The following is an 18,545-nucleotide window of genomic DNA, read 5'->3' on the forward strand; positions in this document are numbered from 1 at the left end:
AATTATATATTTTAAAATGAATTTGTTATGATATATATTTATTCAAATCAAATTTAAATTAAATAAATGAATTAATGGCGCTAATAATTAGAAGAAAAATTACAAGTTCAAAATTTTGTGAATACCTTGAAATTTTGGATTTTATATTAAACCGGTAAACGCTAGGAGGCAAAATGAAAAATTTGCTGTCAAGGCATCTATCGTCGAATTGGGTATTTATTCACGTCCTGTGATAGGAAACGAGCATCATTTTCGCCCCTTCCACCTCCTCTAGCCGATCGAAGCCTTATCGCGGGATCTCTATCTTGGTTTATGAGGTATCTCTCCTTCTCCGTGCTTTGTGCTCTTCATTTCCTTTCGATTTGTCGCCTTTGAAGGTCGTTTCTGCTTTCTTCTCGAGATTTATGCAAAGAGATTAAACTCATGGTCCTCGAAAGCTAGATCGTGGTTTTTTGTTCGTTGCACAGTAGATCTTCCATATTTTATTGTAGATCTGATTTTGCGCAATATGAACATGGCGTCTCGATTAATCGCTTTTTTATTTATTGTCATTTTGTGCGGAATTTCCTTTACTTGTATGCCTTATCGGAATGTGATTTTGTTAAGTTAGCTTTATGGATTGTGATTTCACGGTGCAATTTATTATTTTTCATACCTAGGTCTGTGTTGTTGTTTTTTTTACTTGTCTAACGTATTGTTTTATTATTTTTATATTTTGCAGCAGCTCGAAGGAGAAACCCACTCTAGGGTATGTTGATCGGCTTCCCTGCATTCAGATTGCTTTAGCTTTCTTAAATATGCTGCTGCGTGGTTTAGTCATGTTGCATAATTCGCTCTCTGTTGCTTTCAAATGATGATTGGGTTCAGTCATACGCTTGATTTTGTAGGTTTTGGAGAAATTCTGATTGAGAAAGGAAGGATTATATTCATCAAGATTTAATGAAAGGCGTAGAACCTTATCAGGAGTTAACCTAAAAAAGATGAGAAATTAAAACCCAAATAATAATTACCTATCGACCTTTCTTTTCATTGTATTGTTGTCAGTTACAGAATGGTAAACTATTTTTCAGATAAACCATTTTTTTTAACTTTACATGAAATTGCGACCAAGATTTTTTCTGCCGGCTTTGGCTTTGCACACTGTGGTGGTTTGTTTCCTCAAGTTTTGTTAATATGTTCTAAGATTCCAATTACCCACCTAGACAATGAAGTTGGTGGATGTAGTAGAGGGCTAGAATGTCAAAAGTTATGAATTTATGATAATCATTCTTTTTCTAATGCAGCGGTACGCGGATAAAGACCCGCAAACGGAATATAGCCGCTCCTTTGGACCCTGCAGCTTTTGCAGATGCAGTGGTCCTGATATATCTGGAAAATGCTGGTGATCTGGTAAATTTTATTAGGAAATGTTACACAATCAGTTACCTTTTTCTCAAAGTCATGTTATGAAGATTGAAAAAAAAAAATCATGCTTTTAATTGCTTGTTAGCTATAAGAGAATTAAGAGTTCTCATTTATATTTGTATATGTTGTCATTTGGAACCAAAACCCAGTTTGCTTCTGTGCTGACAACCTGCTTAAAAATTGTGGTTGTAGCTTGAATTGGTTATGGATATAATTGGATGAGAAACACAAGTCCGAATTCTATGCACTCTAAAGAAAGATGTATTCAAGGAAAAAATTCTCAAAAAACACATCTAAAGTTGGAATTTCCGCACCTGATTTCAGAAATTTCCAAAGGACACACTTCCCTTATTAAATCCCAAAATATTCCTTAGTTGAACTACCCACTTGCCTCCAACAACCCACTCATGCATAGGAGCCACCAAGGTAGTTTGGCCAAAATCACTTTGATGAACCTTAACATGTCACAGTGCAAAAGTTAAACTATATTTGGAATCAACATTTTATCATGAATACATCCATACCCTTTTATGGTTCATGCATGGAAATACCATCAACTTGGTTTGGTCAAATCATTTTCATTGACCTAAACATCTGTAAAAAAATAATCTTGATCTCAAATCCAATGGTACACATATTGTCTAAAACATCAATGTATATATCCTCAAAAATTTCTGAAAAGACAAAGTTAACATTCACTATATTTTATTTTTTTGGCCTTCTAAATGAAAATGGGTGATGGGAAGTACATACTTTGGGAATGTCTAAAACTAGCTTCTCATGTTGAAAACATTTCAATTAGATGTGTCCTTTGGGAAATTTACCTATATTTTATGATTATACATATACAAATGAAATTATTGATTTAGGATAATCTCCTCTGGCTGGGCAATGGTAAAACTAGAGGTAGGGAAGAAATTCAAGGATGACAGTGTAAGAGAAATAGGGCTCCTGTCTAGAAAGGAAAAAAAATATTAGTCAAATTCAAATACTCTAGGGGTGCGTTTGGTTGAGGGCTATCCTTGATAACCTTGGTTATCCATCCAAGGTTATCAACGAAAACCATGTTTGGTTTAGGTAATCAGCAATTCCTAGGAATGAAGGATGTTTGCCACACCACTAAAACGTCAGCAAAAAGGGGAATCCGATTACCTTGGAAAGCCTAGGGGTTTTTCTTCATTCCGGAATTAACAACAAAATTTTTCCAAAATGACCCTCCCAGTTCTGCGCGCGAAGGAGGGTAGGCAGCCGTTAGGCCTGGAAGGAGCGGAGGTAGGGAGGGGCGCACGAAGGGATGACTTGTTTTGCACCGGCGGTAGCTTGGTGGGATGAGACTGTGGTGGCGGTAGCTTGTGGAGGAGGTTTTTGTTTTCATGGGATGAGCAGCGGTAGCTTGTGGAGGTGGCAGCGTCGGCGCTGGCGGCTTGCGGAGGAGGCGACGCCGACGATCACCTCCAAACAACATCCTACAATGAAGAGGACATGATGATGGGTAGTGACAACGGAGACGGCGCCGACAATTTGTGGAGGAGGCAGAGTCGGCGGCTTGCGGAGGAGGCGAGATCGACGGCTTGGGGAGGAGATGGCACCATCGCATGGGTGGGAGCAGCGACGAAAGCTTGGAATCGACAAAAAAGGCAAAATCAAAGAAGAAATGGAAAGCTTTAGGTTTTTAATATTTTAAAAATACATAAGTTTATTTGAAAATTATAAATTAATTATATTTAATTATTATATATATTATCAACTTATTAATTAATATTATTAACCAAATTTATTCTAAAAAATAATCAAATATCAAATTGAAACAAGGGGTACTACAATAAAGGTTAAATTAGGTTATATCATTACCTAGGGTTGAACCAAACTAGATTCAGTTATGTTTTATTCCCTATAACCTTAGTTATGTGATTACTAGGTAATCACATAACCAAGGTTATGCATGATAACTTGAACCAAACACACCCTAGAAGCCATCTTGAAACAGTTTATGACCAAACTGCACTTCACTTGCTGAGGGACAGTTCATGACTTAGGGAACCTGTATATTTTGTTTAATTGAATGTTATATAATTGATATTCAGTTTTTCAACGTTTCTTTCTTTGAGATTTAAGAATGTTTATTCTGCCTATGTGCTTGCTTAAGAAGTATTATCATATATTATTCATCACTAGCTTTATGACTATGCTGACCATGATTTACAAATCAGGCTTTGATTAAGAAGCATTATCTTATTATACTCAACAGTCGCTCTATAACTATGCTAATCATGATTTACAAATCAACTATAGGTATGTAACTATACAAATTGTAGTTTAACACACACTAACCATAGAATTCATATTAGTATATTTCAACAATTAGAATCATCTAATTTTATTCTCTTGTTTAAATTTACACTTACATATGTCATACTCTCACAAATCTGCTGTGTAATGACACATGTTTGCTTAGAGTTTTTATTGTCATTTTGAAATTCTTCACCTGCCAGGAACTTGTTGTAAAAAACGTTGAGGCTTCAGATCTTAACTTCTCAAGATATGGCGACACATTTTTTGAGGTAATTTGTTTGTATTTTTTCTTTGACCAAGAACATTTCCTTATTGTTTCTGTGCTGACACGACTTAGTCTATGTCAACTTTTCTCTGTTGGTCTATCTTGTTCCTTATGTTTGCATGTTTAGTAATATGGAACAACTAAGCCCTTTATTCTTGGTGAAAGGAGGTTGTAAAACTGACCTAGTCATTTTTAATGCCAAAGCAACCCTTACAAAATTCTCCTGTCTGAAGACATTCCCATAGCAAAATGGGCTACACAAAGCTTCTCTTGCTTAACAATCAACACAAGCATTATTCTTCCTTATGCAGTGTAATCAGAATTATTTCCCAATCCCTTTTGAACAGCTCGCAATATTATCAGCAGTCCTCCAACAAGCAGCAGCTGCTCCTCAATCACTAAGAGACTTTACTGCAATCCATCTCAGCCTCTAGCTTCTTAAATCCCAAAGTCATTGCAGCTTCCAATCCTAACTCAATATTTTTGAGCTCCACATTCCTTGGGTATATTGGAGGGATTGTTTGGAAGAAGCCTCCTTTACACTCCTTCCACATTTCTGATTAAACTTCTAACACCAGCCTTTCCTAAAGGATGGTTTAGAGCAGCATCAACATTAAGTTTACACTCTCTTTTTACATTTCTGATCAAACCTCTCACTCCAGCCTTTTGGAAAGGAGGGTTTAGAGCAAGCATCAACATTAAGTTTACACTCTCCTTTCAAATTCCTGATCAAACCTGTCACTCCAACCTTTCCTAAAGGAAGGTTTATAGAAGCATCAACATTAAGTTTATTACTTTATTTCAAACAATAACTGGAGCTCACCATTTGATGTGTTTAAACTCCAGCCTTTGATGTGTTTTCACCATTTGAAGCATCAACAATAAGTTTAATGTGTTTACACTCCAGCCTTTGATGTGTTTTCACCATTTGAAGCATCAACATTAAGTTGACACTCTCCTTTCAAATTCCTGATTAAACCTGTCACTCCAGCCTTTCCTAAAGGAAGGTTTATAGAAGCATCAACATTAAGTTTATTACTTTATCTCAAACAATAACTGGAGCTCACCATTTGATGTGTTCCCGTTTTTCATCTCCCTCTTCTTCCCCAAAATATCTTGCTTGGAATTCATCTACCTGGTTAAAACAGCAAAATCTTGTCTGGAGAGTCTGACGGAAATCCTTCTTAAAGTAGCTACAATTGCACTACTTCCACAGGTACTAGCAGACCGTTCCAAACATTAGACTTCATCAATTCTATCCATCCCATTGCATCTGCGAGTCCGAGGAAGTTATCTTCTTTCCTCAGTACAACTCCTTCCCTGGTCATTGGATACAATCTCTCAATTTATATGCATACATTAAAATTTATTGTTATACGTTTTGTATTCATTCTTTCTATATTCTTTACTTTCCATTTGAAATTGATTACCTTTGACCAAGCCGAAAAACTGACCTAAAACTTTGGGTGGGGATTGTTAACAGAAAAACCAACCTGGCTGTACATATTATATATTGGATCTACATTTTAGTGCCCATCCTAATAGAATATATTCTAAAATATCGGTCATTAAATCCATATTTAAAATTTATTATAGTGTATTCTATACAATACTACATGGTAGTAATATGTAATATTTACTCTGTATTTATGCTTTATAACCCCAAAGAAATGTGGAAAAAGGGGAACATGAAACCAGAACCAAACTGATTACAATGGATTCTGTTTTATCTTTTCCATATTTTCACTGATCTTTACTGCTTCAGGTTGTCTTCACTGGTGGTCGAACACAACCAGGTACAATAAAACCTGATGAGGGAGAGAGGCACCCTTATTCAGTTCTAGATTGCCAGCCAAAACGTGAAGCCATCTTGCCTTCAGTTCTATACATTCAGAAAATTTTGCGGAGAAAGCCCTTTTTGATCAAAAACCTCGAAAATGTTATGCAAAAGTTCCTTCAATCCTTGGAGCTTTTCGAGGAGAATGAAAGACAGAAACTTGCCATATTTACAGCCCTTGCATTTTCTCAGAAGTTATCAGGCCTCCAGCCTGAGACTGTCTTCCAATCATTGCTCAAGGACAATCTTGTTGCCAAGGGAATAGTGCTCTCCTTTGTTACAGTTTTCTTCAAGGAATATTTGGTCGAAAACAGTTTGGATGATCTTATATTGCTTTTGAAGAGAGGTAAAATGGACGATAAACTCCTTGATTGTTTTCCCATTGCCAGGCGCTCTGCAGAATGCTTTTCCGAGCATTTCACGTGAGTATATTTTCTTCATCTTGATGCATAATAATTCAGAATATTCCTAAGCTTCTAGTAGGTTTTTTTCTGGTGAATTCTTAGTATATTTTTGGGTGATTTCACATATGTTTAGGGTTTTAAAAAGTTGAGTTACTGCACCATCTGCAATGGATGATACGTGTGGGATTTTCCAACTTTTGTTGACATGAAAAAGCTTAGCATACGGATAAGGCTGACAAGAAAAATTAATTTGTTACAGCTCACATGGCTTATGATCATACTATTATAAGTATTATGCTCTAGCACAAGGTCTTACAAGCTATTATCATAGTATTGCAAGTATTATGCTCCAGCTCAAGGTCATACCAGTTAGCAAAGTCCTTACAACAACTTCCAACATTTTGCCTATCTCCATTGATAAATTGTTGATTTTATCTCTCTTGTAACTCCCAGTAAAGAAGGACTATTAGCTCTGGTTGAGTATAACGAGAAGAAAATATTTGAAGTGAAACTGAAGGAAATGAAAACAGCACTGACAACCCAGATTGCTGAAGAAACTGATATCTCCGAAGTTATACAAACTGCAAAACAGCATGTCAAAGATGCCAATTTACCTGATATTGAAGTTGTACGTATCTTGTGGGATATGCTAATGGATGCTGTTCAATGGTCTAGTAAAAACCAGCAACAGAATGCAAATTCTGTGCTTCGTCAGGTAGTTTTTTTTAAAAGCATTTTATTCATGTGCTTTGATCATCTTTAGCATTTTCCGTGTTTTGATTTCTCATGGATGTAAGTTCTGACCCTTCTGTGTTAGTTATTTGTGTAAATATGCAAATGCAATTCTTCATTTCTACATGCTTTCTCCAAAAGTTTTCTATTCATGTTACTTCAGGATCAACGCCATACATCTGGTTATGCATTTGAGTAAATTTAGGACGTGCATTTGGTAAATTAAGGACATGCATGATAAATAATAGTCTAGAACCAGAACCTCCACACCCTGGTGACCAATCTACCTATTGTACATTGAATCAGACCCAAAATAAGACTGCCCAAAAAAATTCTATTTTTAGTTTGTAGCAGGTAGGTCTTCAATTTTCTTTCCCAAGGAGGAGAGGATGGAGTTAAAACATTTACTTCATGTTGTTTGCTCTAACCTTTCCTTTCATTTTCCTGCTTTCCTGGCACGGTCATATTGGTTGACTCCATCTTTTACTCATATTGGTTGACTTCATCTTTTACCTAGTTTCTGTGTTATCGATCTATTTTATATTCTCATGCAATTCAATACAGAGTTTAATTTACCATGATAGCTCACGGGCCAATTTTCTACCTCATCAGGTGAAGACATGGTCCGGACTTCTGAATGCCTTTTGTACTAGTGGGAAGCTGGAACTAGAATTGATGTACAAAGTCCAGATCCAGTGCTACGAGGATGCCAAACTGATGAAGTTATTCCCTGACATTATTAGGTCCCTTTATGAGCAGGACGTGCTCGCCGAAGATTCCATTCTCCTTTGGTTCCGAAAGGGTTCAAACCCAAAGGGCAGGTGCATTACTAACTCATCTTCCTTTTCATCTGTTTGGATGTAAATGATGCTTGTGAGACTGGATGTGTTTTTTCTTCTGCCGATGTAATTCAGGTCGTATATAGTAGGGGAACATGGAAGGGGGGAAAAAATACACTGGGCAGTAAATGAGTAGAAAATATAGATGATGAATGAGGAAGAATGAGAAAATAAAATTCTTAAATCCTGTTTGTTTGACAAGATTGAAATGAGAAGAATTTGATAAAATCTTGTTTATTTGTGAAGATGGAAATGAGGATTTTCTTTGAATAATATTCTTTTTCTGACCTCTTCCACAACCTGCTTCTCTTCCCTAATCTTATGTTCTTCCTCTACTAGAGAAAATAGAAAATTAAAATAGCGACTGAGAGAAAATAGATTTTTTTTTTCTATAGAAATTGATATTCCAGTCAGCATTCAACAAATTTACTTTCTATAAATGTTCTAACGGCCTTACAATTTTTGCAGGCAAACTTTTGTGAAAGCCCTGGAGTCATTTGTGAACTGGCTTGAGGAAGCTGAAGAGGAAGAATGATTAATAGTGATTGCTTGGAACAGACTAATAGTAGTTTATGGGCACTTCACAGTTTCATTACTCGTTTCATCTGCTAGCCATACTATTATCCTTAAAACACACCACTATCTACTACATGTTCTGTAATTTATAAAACCTATATTTTTTAAGCGAAACTATCTGAATTAATGTCTCTCATCAGATTTCTTAAAGGCTAAAAATGCTTTCGACTGTTTCTTTGTAGCTGTGCATGATTGGGCTAGCTAGGTTAGGTGGTTGAGAGTCCATTGGGGGACGATGAGCTGAGTCAGAAAGATTGACTGCTATGTTGGATGGGTTAGTACACTTATATCTGAATGTATAAGTACTTATATGAATCTATTTCTATAAAATATTCTATTCCTTTACTAGAAATCACAAGATCATTCATTAGGATTAATAAGATCCATCCATATTTAGTCATTCCACTGGATCTTGTATCTTTCTTTTACTAACTTTATTAGTTTTATTTTATTTTATTAGTTTTATTCTATACCGTTTTATTCCTATGAAATACCATACAATGATTTTATAAAGAATGGATACAATGAAACTCTTGATTGGATCTTTTTATAGAAATGTGATTTATTTTATTTGATTGATGGATCCAACAACTAATTTTAATGAATTAAAAATGGGAGTGGTCTTATTCAAAACGCCTCATGATCTTCAACCAATTTTGTGCTTTAATATAATTATCTGAACTAAGCACTATAGTTTGTTTCCAATACTCAACAGCTTGATCGTACTAAGCCTCTGTAATTTCAGAATCACCTTGTAGAATGGCATGTTCTCTCCAATCGGAATAGGTAACTCCTTCCCTTCGAATTGTACTTGAGAGTTTCCTACCTCATACGGCTCAACAATCGATTCTTTTTGCTTGCGTCCTATCTTAATTTTGTTGTTTCCGGTAAATTCTGGAGTATGCAAACTGATCGTCGAGGCTAGTGTTCGACACTATCTCCGTAAACGATATTGCTCCGCTACGGTGCTTAACGGATTGTTGCAATTCGTTCCCAAGATACAACGACGACAATCGTCTCGGAATCGTAGCACTCCGACTTCCGAGACCAGCGAACCTTCTCGTAGGCTTCTTGGACTCTTGAATGCACAAGATGAGTGAGTGAATACTTGAGGAAGAGAAGATTAAGTTGAGTCATTTGATTCTAATCTGGAGGGTTCTATTTATACAGAAGGAAGAGGCTTTAGGGAGGGGTGTGACCTTTGGGTGGATTAATCTGGGCCGTCCGGACTGAAGAGTTATAACCCTTCACATAGCCCATTTAATCTCATCCATCAGATCTAAGAGTTGTGACCCTCAGATCTATCAGCCATCGGATCTGGATCCATTGATCCGATGCTTCAGATCATGTCTCATCCCAAGCCGTCAGATCGTGACTCATTGTGATCCAACGCTCTAGATCGCATCACAAGCGATCCACCATACTTCTTTGATCAACGTTGATCAACGGCTGCCATCCGTTCGCCCAACCAACTGTCCAGTCATCTCCCTTTGCCCACGAGGATGCCACATAGGCACTGTCATGTCAGGTACTAGCCTGACACGTCACCCGAGTGCCATGTAGGCATTGCAATGTCACCTGGAGCATAAATTTAAGCTCCTCAATGCTCCTCGCGACGGTGCAAAGTGCAAAGTGCAAAGTGCAAAGTGCAAAGTGCGCCTACAAAGCGCCCATTGCGCACGTGGCGGGTGGCGGGCTCACAGGTGCGAGCACCTGCTCGCCCCTGAGCAGAGAGTACCTGGTACTTTTCTGAGTTAACTCCAATAACTCAACATCATTAATAAGTAAGGAATGCACATCGGAAATTTCCGATGTGGGACTATTCTCCCTTGCATTTCCTTAATGAATAACCAACGTTATTTTGGGCCGACTTTGAACATTAATTTCTCATTCACCCTTAATCGGTTTTGAGCAAATTAATAGTCTAAATCTATCTACGCGAAACGTAGATTTCAATTTTGAAGTCAATTACGACTTTCAACAATTGATGGCTTCCGATTTTTCCTCCTCAAAATCGTATTGGTCCATTTAGGCCCCAATATCCAACAATCCCCCACATGAATGGAAATTAATGTAATGCGTGTATGCATGCTGACACTTTACAAGAGTCCAATCGATAAGTCACTGCATCGGGAGAGGTAGCTTGTGGCTTTGAACCTTCCGTAGTGGAATGCTTTCGAGTATACTAGGCTGCGCAGTGAACATGATGTCTTGAACTGCTCAGCTGTTTGTGTATACTAAGACAATAACACCCACACAGAGACCTATCTCACCTACTTTAGGTTCTCATGGTTGGTTCCGTTTTGGCCATGGACACCATCTTGGATTCATGAGTGTTTCATTGAAGCGGCCTGTCTTCACACTCACATAGGTGACACTTCTATAAAGAGTATCCTACCATACTCCACCTTATAAGGTATAGAAGTCACTAAAAGCATAAGCTTAACCTCACTACATGAGGTAGGACAGCACAAATTCATCCTAGGATTGGGATAGAGATAAACTATCTCCTGTGCTGAACCACAACTTCTGAAACTTTGTTGTCCCATTGAACCAAGATCTTGGGATCTCCAGTCAACAAGGTTGGGTTTTCCACTTCAGTCGTTTTCAGTTGTAGATTTTTAATCCCATTCCTCTTGATGAGCAGTATACTTGATCTCGACTCAACCCTTTCGTAAGAGGATCTGCCAAATTATCTTTGGACTTAACATAGTCGATTGTAATCACTCCATCGAGATCAACTGCCTAATGGTATTATGTCTACGACGTATATGTCTTGACTTCCCATTATACATACTACTCTGTGCCCTTCCAATCGCCGATTGACTATCACAGTGGATCAGTACGGCAGGTACAGGTTTTTCCCAGCTCGGAATATCTTCCAAGAAGTTCCGCAGCCATTCAGCTTCCTCAGCTGCTTTGTCTAGTGCTATAAACTCGGATTCCATAGTTGACCAAGACACGTCTGCTTAGTGGATTTCCAAGATACTGCTCCCCCACCGATCGTGAATACATATCCACTAGTGGATTTGGAATCTTTTGTATCTGATATCCAATTAGCATCACAATATCCCTCCAACACAGCGGGATATTTTCCATAATGTAATCCATAGTTCATAGTATATTTCAAATATCTAAGAACTCGCATCAATGCCTTCCAATGGGCGTCGTTTGGATTACTGGTGAAACGACTCAGCTTGTTGACCGTACAGGCAATATCCGGACGTGTGCAGTTTGTAAGATACATCAAATTGCCTATTATCCGAGAGTATTCCAACTGCGATATGGTCTCACCATGGTTTTTCGCTAAGTGTTGACTTAGATCCATAGGTGTTTTCACTGTAGAGAGATCGTACGCATTGAATTTTTTCAATACAGATTCTACATAATGGGATTGTGTTAAAACTATCCCTTCTGATGTCCTGAGAATTTTAATTCCCAATATAACATCTGCTTGACCCATATCTTTCATATCAAAATTTCTGGTCAACATTTTCTTTGTAGTCATGATTACATCATGATTACTGCCCATTATTAGCATGTCGTCTACGTATAGACAGACAATTACATAGCCTTCAGGTGTGTTTTTGACATAAATGCATTTGTCACATTCATTTATTCTGAATTCGTTTGACAACATTACTTTGTCAAATTTTTCGTGTCATTGTTTAGGCGCTTGCTTAAGTCCGTACAACGACTTAACAAGTCGACACACCTTTTTCTCATTTCTTGGAGCTATGAACCCTTCGGGTTGCTCCATATAAATTTCTTCTTCCAACTCACCATTTAAGAACGCAGTCTTAACATCCATTTGATGTATTTCAAGGTCATACAGTGCTGCAATGGCTATTAGCACTCGTATGGACGTAATCCTTGTCACCGGTGAGTAGGTGTCGAAGTAATTAAGGCCTTCCTCTTGCTTGTACCCTTTGGCTACAAGTCTGGCCTTATACTTGTCAATTGATCCATCAGCTTTATACTTGCGTTTTAGTATCCACTTACAACCTAATGGTTTATTACCAGAAGGAATGTCTACTAATTCCCAAGTATGATTATTCATGATAGACTCAATCTCACTATTGACAGCTTCTTTCCACATTGGAGCATCGGGACTAGAGAGAGCCTCACTTAATGTTCTTGGTTCCATTTCTGACATGAAAGTCATGTAATCTGGCCCGAACGATTTCTCAACTCTAGCCCGTTTGCTACGACGTGGCTCTTTGTTTTGATCGTCAATAGTTCTTTTATAACAGCTAAGTTCGGTAACGACATTCTCGTTTGAACTTCCGTTGTTATCATTTTCAACATTTCCTTCTTATTTGGGAATACGTTTTGAAGAATATTGCATTCCGAGATTCTATGGTTGTTCCCACATGAATATCAGGAATGTCTGATTTGTGAACTAGGAAACGATATGCACTACTATTATGGGTATATCCGACAAATACCGCATCGAACGTTTTAGGTCCGATCTTTACTTGCTTTGGTTTAGGTACTTGACCTTTGCCAAGCACCCCACACTTTCGGTATTGTACGATGGCTCGCGGCCTTTCCATAGTTCATAAGGAGTTTTATCACTTTTCTTATGAGGGATTTTGTTGAGAATGTGATTTGCCGATAATTCCTCCCACAAGTTTTGAGGTAAGCTGAATTTATCAACAAGGCATTCATCATCTCTTTTAGTGTCCGATTTTTACGTTCGGAACACCGTTCGATTGAGGTGAGTAAGGTGCCGTTGTTTGATGAATAATGCCGGATCTGAACAAAATTCATTAAACGGTGCACCATATTCTCCACCTCTATCGCTACTAATTATTTTAATTCGTTTGTCAAGTTGATTTTCAACTTCGCTTTATAAGTTCTAAATGCCTCTAGGGCTTCGTTTTACTTCTTAAAAGAAAGACATAAGAACTTGTGCAGTCATCGATAAAAGTAATAAAATACTTTTACCTCCTCTAGTTTGCACAAATTTCAAGTCGCAGATCACTATGTATTAACTCTAGAGGAGTCGTTGACCTTTCCACCGAATGAAAAGGTAGTTTCGTCATTTTTGCTTCCACGCACACTTCACATTTGTGTGTTCCGTCAACATTGACGTTTGGTAATAAATTTAATTTGACGAGACGTTTAAGAGTATTATTATGCACATGTCCGAGTCGATCATGCCACAAATTAAAACACTCAACAACATAGCTGGAAGCATTTATTTTATTACCATCAATATTTCGGAGTACAGGCATTACAACCATTTTGAATAGACCCTTTTCTAGGTACCCCTTTCCTACGAAGATATTATTCTTCGTAAGTACAAAGTTGTCTGACTGGAACACTAGCCTAAATCCGGCCTTAACTAGTGCCGCTCCAGAAACTAGGTTCTTACTGATGTCGGGAACATGGAGTACATCAATGAGTGTTAGCTCCTTTCCGGACGTCATCTTCAGAACAACTTTTCCGAGTCCGACAATTGGCGACGTCGTGGAATTACCCATATAGAGCTTCCTGCCATTTATCGGAGTATACTTGGAGAACATCGCCTTATCGGAACAGATATGACGAGTTGCTCCAGTATCAATGAACCACTGCTTCGGGTTGGTATCCACCAAGTTGGCTTCAAATACAACCGCAGTGAGATCCAAGTCCTCAAGAGAGGTTGCGGCGTGGTTCGCAGATCCTTTGCCCTTGGTTGGCTTCTTCGGGCGTTTGCAGTCCTTGGACAGGTGTCCTGCCTTTCCACAATTGTAGCAGGATCCCTTGAACTTCTTCGCTTGTGCCTTCTTCTTGAACTGTTTCGACTTTTTAGCGTTCGGCTCGACCAGGTTGGACATATCGTCTATAGTCCGCTTGGTTCCTCTGCAGTCGGATAACTTTCGATTATCCTCCTCTATTCGTAGCCTCAGGATCAGGTCTTGCAGCCCTATCTCCTTTTGCTTGTGCTTTAGGTAATTCTTGAAATCCTTCCATGACGGAGGAAGCTTCTCAATTACCGCAGCAACTGCGAATGACTCGTTCAGCTTCATTCATTCGGCGTCCAGATCATGCAGTATTAATTACATATCTTGGACTTGAGATGAGACGCTCTTTGAGTCCACCATCTTGAAATCCAGAAACCGGCCGACGATGAATTTCTTCAGTCCGGCATTTTCGGTCTTGTATTTCTTCTCAAGCGATTCCCACAAAGATTTCGCTGTCTCCAATGAACAATACACGTTATACAACGTGTTGTCCAAGGCGTTGAGAATGTAGTTGCGACACAGAAAATCTCCGTGCGTCCACGTATCGCAAGCAGCCTTGCTACCGTCCGTAGCGACTGGCGGGTCTTCACGCAAAAACCGTACAAGGTTTAGCGTTGTTAAGTAGAACAGCATCTTCTGCTGCCATCTTTTGAAGTCGGCTCCGGTGAATTTCTCCGGCTTTTCTCCGTGCGGAATGGATGTCGGAACGGCTGTCGGAACGGCCGTCGGAACAGCGATCGGAATGGCGGTTGGAACGTCGTTGGTAGCCATATCAGTTTGTACGGACTATCGTTTACGACTGTTGTTTCCGGTAAATTCCGGAGTATGCAAACTGATCGTCGAGGCTAGTGTTCGACACTATCTCCGTAAACGATATTGCTCCGCTACGGTGCTTAACGGATTGTTGCAATTCGTTCCCAAGATACAACGACGACAATCGTCTCGGAATCGTAGCACTCCGACTTCCGAGACCAGCGAACCTTCTCGTAGGCTTCTTGGACTCTTGAATGCACAAGATGAGTGAGTGAATACTTGAGGAAGAGAAGATTAAGTTGAGTGATATGATTCCAATCTGGAGGGTTCTATTTATACAGAAGGAAGAGGCTCCTCGCGACGATGCGAAGTGCAAAGTGCGCCTACAAAGCGCCCATTGCGCACGTGCTCACGTGGCGGGTGGCGGGCTCACAGGTGCGAGCACCTGCTCGCCCCTGAGCAGAGAGTACCTGGTACTTTTCTGAGTTAACTCCAATAACTCAACATCATTAATAAGTAAGGAATGCACATCGGAAATTTCCGATGTGGGACTATTCTCCCTTGCATTTCCTTAATGAATAACCAACGTTATTTTGGGCCGACTTTGAACATTAATTTCTCATTCACCCTTAATCGGTTTTGAGCAAATTAATAGTCTAAATCTATCTACGCGAAACGTAGATTTCAATTTTGAAGTCAATTATGACTTTCAACAATTGATGGCTTCCGATTTTTCCTCCTCAAAATCGTATTGGTCCATTTAGGCCCCAATATCCAACAAATTTACCTTATGTTAATATGTTAATTGAATTAAATTTGTCATATTATCATAAAAGTATCCCATTTTTGTTGGGTTAGTCAAAAGAAGTTAATCAAAGTTTAAAACTCTAATTTTTTAATCAATAAAAAGTTTTATCTTTTCTCCCACCTTAGAGGAATGAAGTATGGATCGACCCTATATCCTATATATAATAGTGTTAAAATATAGTGTTAGAATTCTCTGAAAGGTAACTATCTCGATTGTATATATGGAATTTATATAATATAGATATAGAATTTTTTAAAAAGACTTTCCTCCCTAATATCCTAATATAATATAAGAAAAAAGAACTTACGATCTTTGGGATCTGATGCTACACCGTTGCTCAATACCTTAGTGGATCAACTCTATTACATAATTTGATTCCTAACTTTTATCCTGTATCACGGGATAAGTAAGCAAAGCAGTTCTTAACTCTATCAACCAAATAGCTTGCTAATTGATCTTTACGGTGCTTTCTCTATCAATTCAATCCTTTATCCATGGAGTATATAGGCTTTATCCATTTCTTCTTAATTTTGGTTCTCGTGAAGTCTCTTTACTTGCTACAGCTAATAAAAATCGTTGCTTTAGACGATGCATATATAGAAAACCTATTTCATTCTAGTATTTACTAGTTAATTGAATCTTTTTTTCTTCTTTCTATAGTAGAGATAGTCGCACGTAATGACAGATCACGGTCATATTATTAAAAGCTTGTGGTAAGAATAAGTTTCATTTCAGTGCCCGGAAATAATATTCCAAAGCCCTTGTATGCTCTCCGTTGCTTGTGTGTATAAGTCCTATGTTATAGAGTATATAACTTCGATCATAAGGATCAATTTCTGGGAGCATATGAACTTATTCGAATCAATATGGAATTATTATTCCACGCTCATTCCATATTTTCTCCTTGGTTGGTAATAATAGGAATTATTCAAATAATCTATGCAGCTTCGACCTCTCTCGGTCAACGGAATTTGAAAAAGAGAATAGCTTAGGGGGTGTTTGGGTTGCGTTTTCCACGCTGTTTTCTGTTTTCATTTTCTGAGAAAATGGAAAACGCGTTTGGTTTGCGTTTTCCACGTTCATTTTTAAGAAAATGAGAGAGAGTTTTCTAAGAAAACGAAAAACACGGAAAAGTCATTTTCTAAAAAAACGAAAAACGTGCGTTTTTCAAAAAATGAAATTGAAAATGGGACAAATCAAACACACCCTTATTTTTCTGTATCTCACATGGGTTTTACATTTATAGGAATTGGTTTCATAACTGGAATCGAGCTCAATGGTGCTATTTTACAAACTCTCTCATGGATTTATTAGTGCTGTATTTTTTTTCTTGACGGGAACGACTTATAATAGAATGGGTCTTGTTTATCGCGACAGTATCGATCCCAATGCCAAAACTTTTTACCATGTTCAATAATTTTTCAATGGCTTCTTTTGCATTGCTGGGAACCGGGAATGAGTGGTTTTATTGTAGAATCATTAATTTTTTTTTGAAATAATTACTAGTAAAAGATTTCTTTTAATGTCAAAAATACTAATTACTTTCGAAATGGCAATAGGAATGATATTAACTCCTATTTATTTATTATCTATGTTACGTCAGATGTTCTATGGATACAAGTTATTTCATGTTACAAATTCTAATTTTTTGAATTCTAGACCACGAGAATTATTTGTTTCAATATGTATCTTTTTACCCATACTAGGGACTGGTATTTATCCCGATTTCATTCTCTCATTATCAGTTGATAGGGTACAAGCTATACTATGCGAGTATTCAGTTAATTTCGTATTAATTTTATATAATTTTTTATTATTTTTAAATAAATTCAGGTAATTTAGTGTTAATTGAAATAATGGATTTTTAATTTAATTTTAGTTAAATTTTAATTTAATTAGTTAATATTAAATTAATTTTTGATTAATTAAATTAATTTATAGATAGAATTAATTAAATGCTCATCCTTAGTCATGTTAACTTTTTTTCCAATTTTTATTAATGTTGAAGTCTCTTAATATATTTGTATTGTCTTAAATGATCACGGAAGGGATCATATTGTTTGAAGTAGGAAAAAACAAAAGAAGAAGAAAGTGATGAATTTGGGCAGTATGAACAAACACACGTTTTAATTATTAAACCTACAATTGCAAATATAAGCTGACAGATTACTCAGATCGCATCCGATTGAGCTGGTTCAACGCCGGCTGCAAGATGTTATACAAGACCCACGCAATCGCGGGTGCCACCACAAACAGCAGCAGCAGCCCTCTGTTATCTCCGGCCGCCGCATCGGCCATCATCGCCACCTCACCCGCCGAGGCGCTGAGCGGCGCCGCCATCATCCCCGCGGCGGCAGCGCTGATACCGAGCCCGACGACCACCCCCTTATCGCTCCTCATCCGGTTGAGCTGGTTGAGCGCCGGCGGTAGGATGTTGTAGAGCACCCAGGCGAGGGCGGGCACGATGGGGAGCAGCAGCGCGAGGCCCCGGTTGTCGCTGCTCTCCGCCAGATCGGCCAGCCGTTGGGCGGCGAAGGCGGCGTCGGAGAGGCTCAGGGAGGAGAAGACGGCGCCGGCGATGATGGAAGCCGTCGGTGGTGCGGTTATGGTGGGGAGTGGGATGGAGACGGGCTTGCTGCGGATGGTAGGCTTGATGCGGGAGGCGGTGGCCATGGTTTGGGGCTTGACAAGGGACATGGTGGCAATGGTGGCGGCCATGAGAAACAGAGCCAACTCCTCCTCTTCCTCCTCTTCTTCGTTAGTCGCGTGGGCAGTTTGAAGCAAGTGAGAGTTTATAATTAAAGGATGTGATAGAGGTTCTCTTCTTATCCTCTTGGGGCGATACGGACCTCATGTTACCTACCTCTTCCCCACTGCTCCTTATCAACAGAGGTTCTTTTCAA

At 38.5% G+C, this 18,545-nt stretch overlaps 2 protein-coding genes and 1 pseudogene across 2 annotated transcripts; 2 read left to right on the forward strand and 1 right to left on the reverse strand.

The window, feature by feature from the left end:
- Positions 1-196: 196 nt before the first annotated feature.
- LOC121991495 (basic leucine zipper and W2 domain-containing protein 1-like) lies at positions 197-8,480 on the forward strand. Its single transcript, XM_042545490.1, has 8 exons — positions 197-317; positions 722-748; positions 1,284-1,389; positions 3,897-3,965; positions 5,727-6,220; positions 6,656-6,917; positions 7,547-7,755; positions 8,242-8,480. Exons 1-8 carry the CDS (start codon positions 313-315, stop codon positions 8,306-8,308), a joined length of 1,239 nt encoding a protein of 412 aa, XP_042401424.1. The 5' UTR covers positions 197-312; the 3' UTR covers positions 8,309-8,480.
- Positions 8,481-14,823: 6,343 nt separating this feature from the next.
- On the forward strand, positions 14,824-17,484 carry LOC122045031 (annotated as a pseudogene).
- Positions 17,485-17,752: 268 nt separating this feature from the next.
- Positions 17,753-18,437, reverse strand: LOC122020413 (photosystem II core complex proteins psbY, chloroplastic-like). Its single transcript, XM_042578369.1, has one exon. It carries the CDS (start codon positions 18,358-18,360, stop codon positions 17,809-17,811), a length of 552 nt encoding a protein of 183 aa, XP_042434303.1. The 5' UTR covers positions 18,361-18,437; the 3' UTR covers positions 17,753-17,808.
- Positions 18,438-18,545: the final 108 nt, after the last annotated feature.

This window comes from Zingiber officinale, chromosome 1B, assembly GCF_018446385.1.
Source record: "Zingiber officinale cultivar Zhangliang chromosome 1B, Zo_v1.1, whole genome shotgun sequence".
Taxonomy (NCBI): domain Eukaryota; kingdom Viridiplantae; phylum Streptophyta; class Magnoliopsida; order Zingiberales; family Zingiberaceae; genus Zingiber; species Zingiber officinale.

Coding starts and splice junctions, on each gene's coding strand:
- LOC122020413 (XM_042578369.1), bottom strand. CDS start 18,360: ATGGCCGCCACCATTGCCACCATGTCCCTTGTCAAGCCCCAAACCATG.
- LOC121991495 (XM_042545490.1), top strand. Junction 1,390..3,896: donor TGGAAAATGCTGGTGATCTG/GTAAATTTTATT, acceptor TTCACCTGCCAG/GAACTTGTTGTAAAAAACGT. Junction 6,918..7,546: donor CAAATTCTGTGCTTCGTCAG/GTAGTTTTTTTT, acceptor CTACCTCATCAG/GTGAAGACATGGTCCGGACT.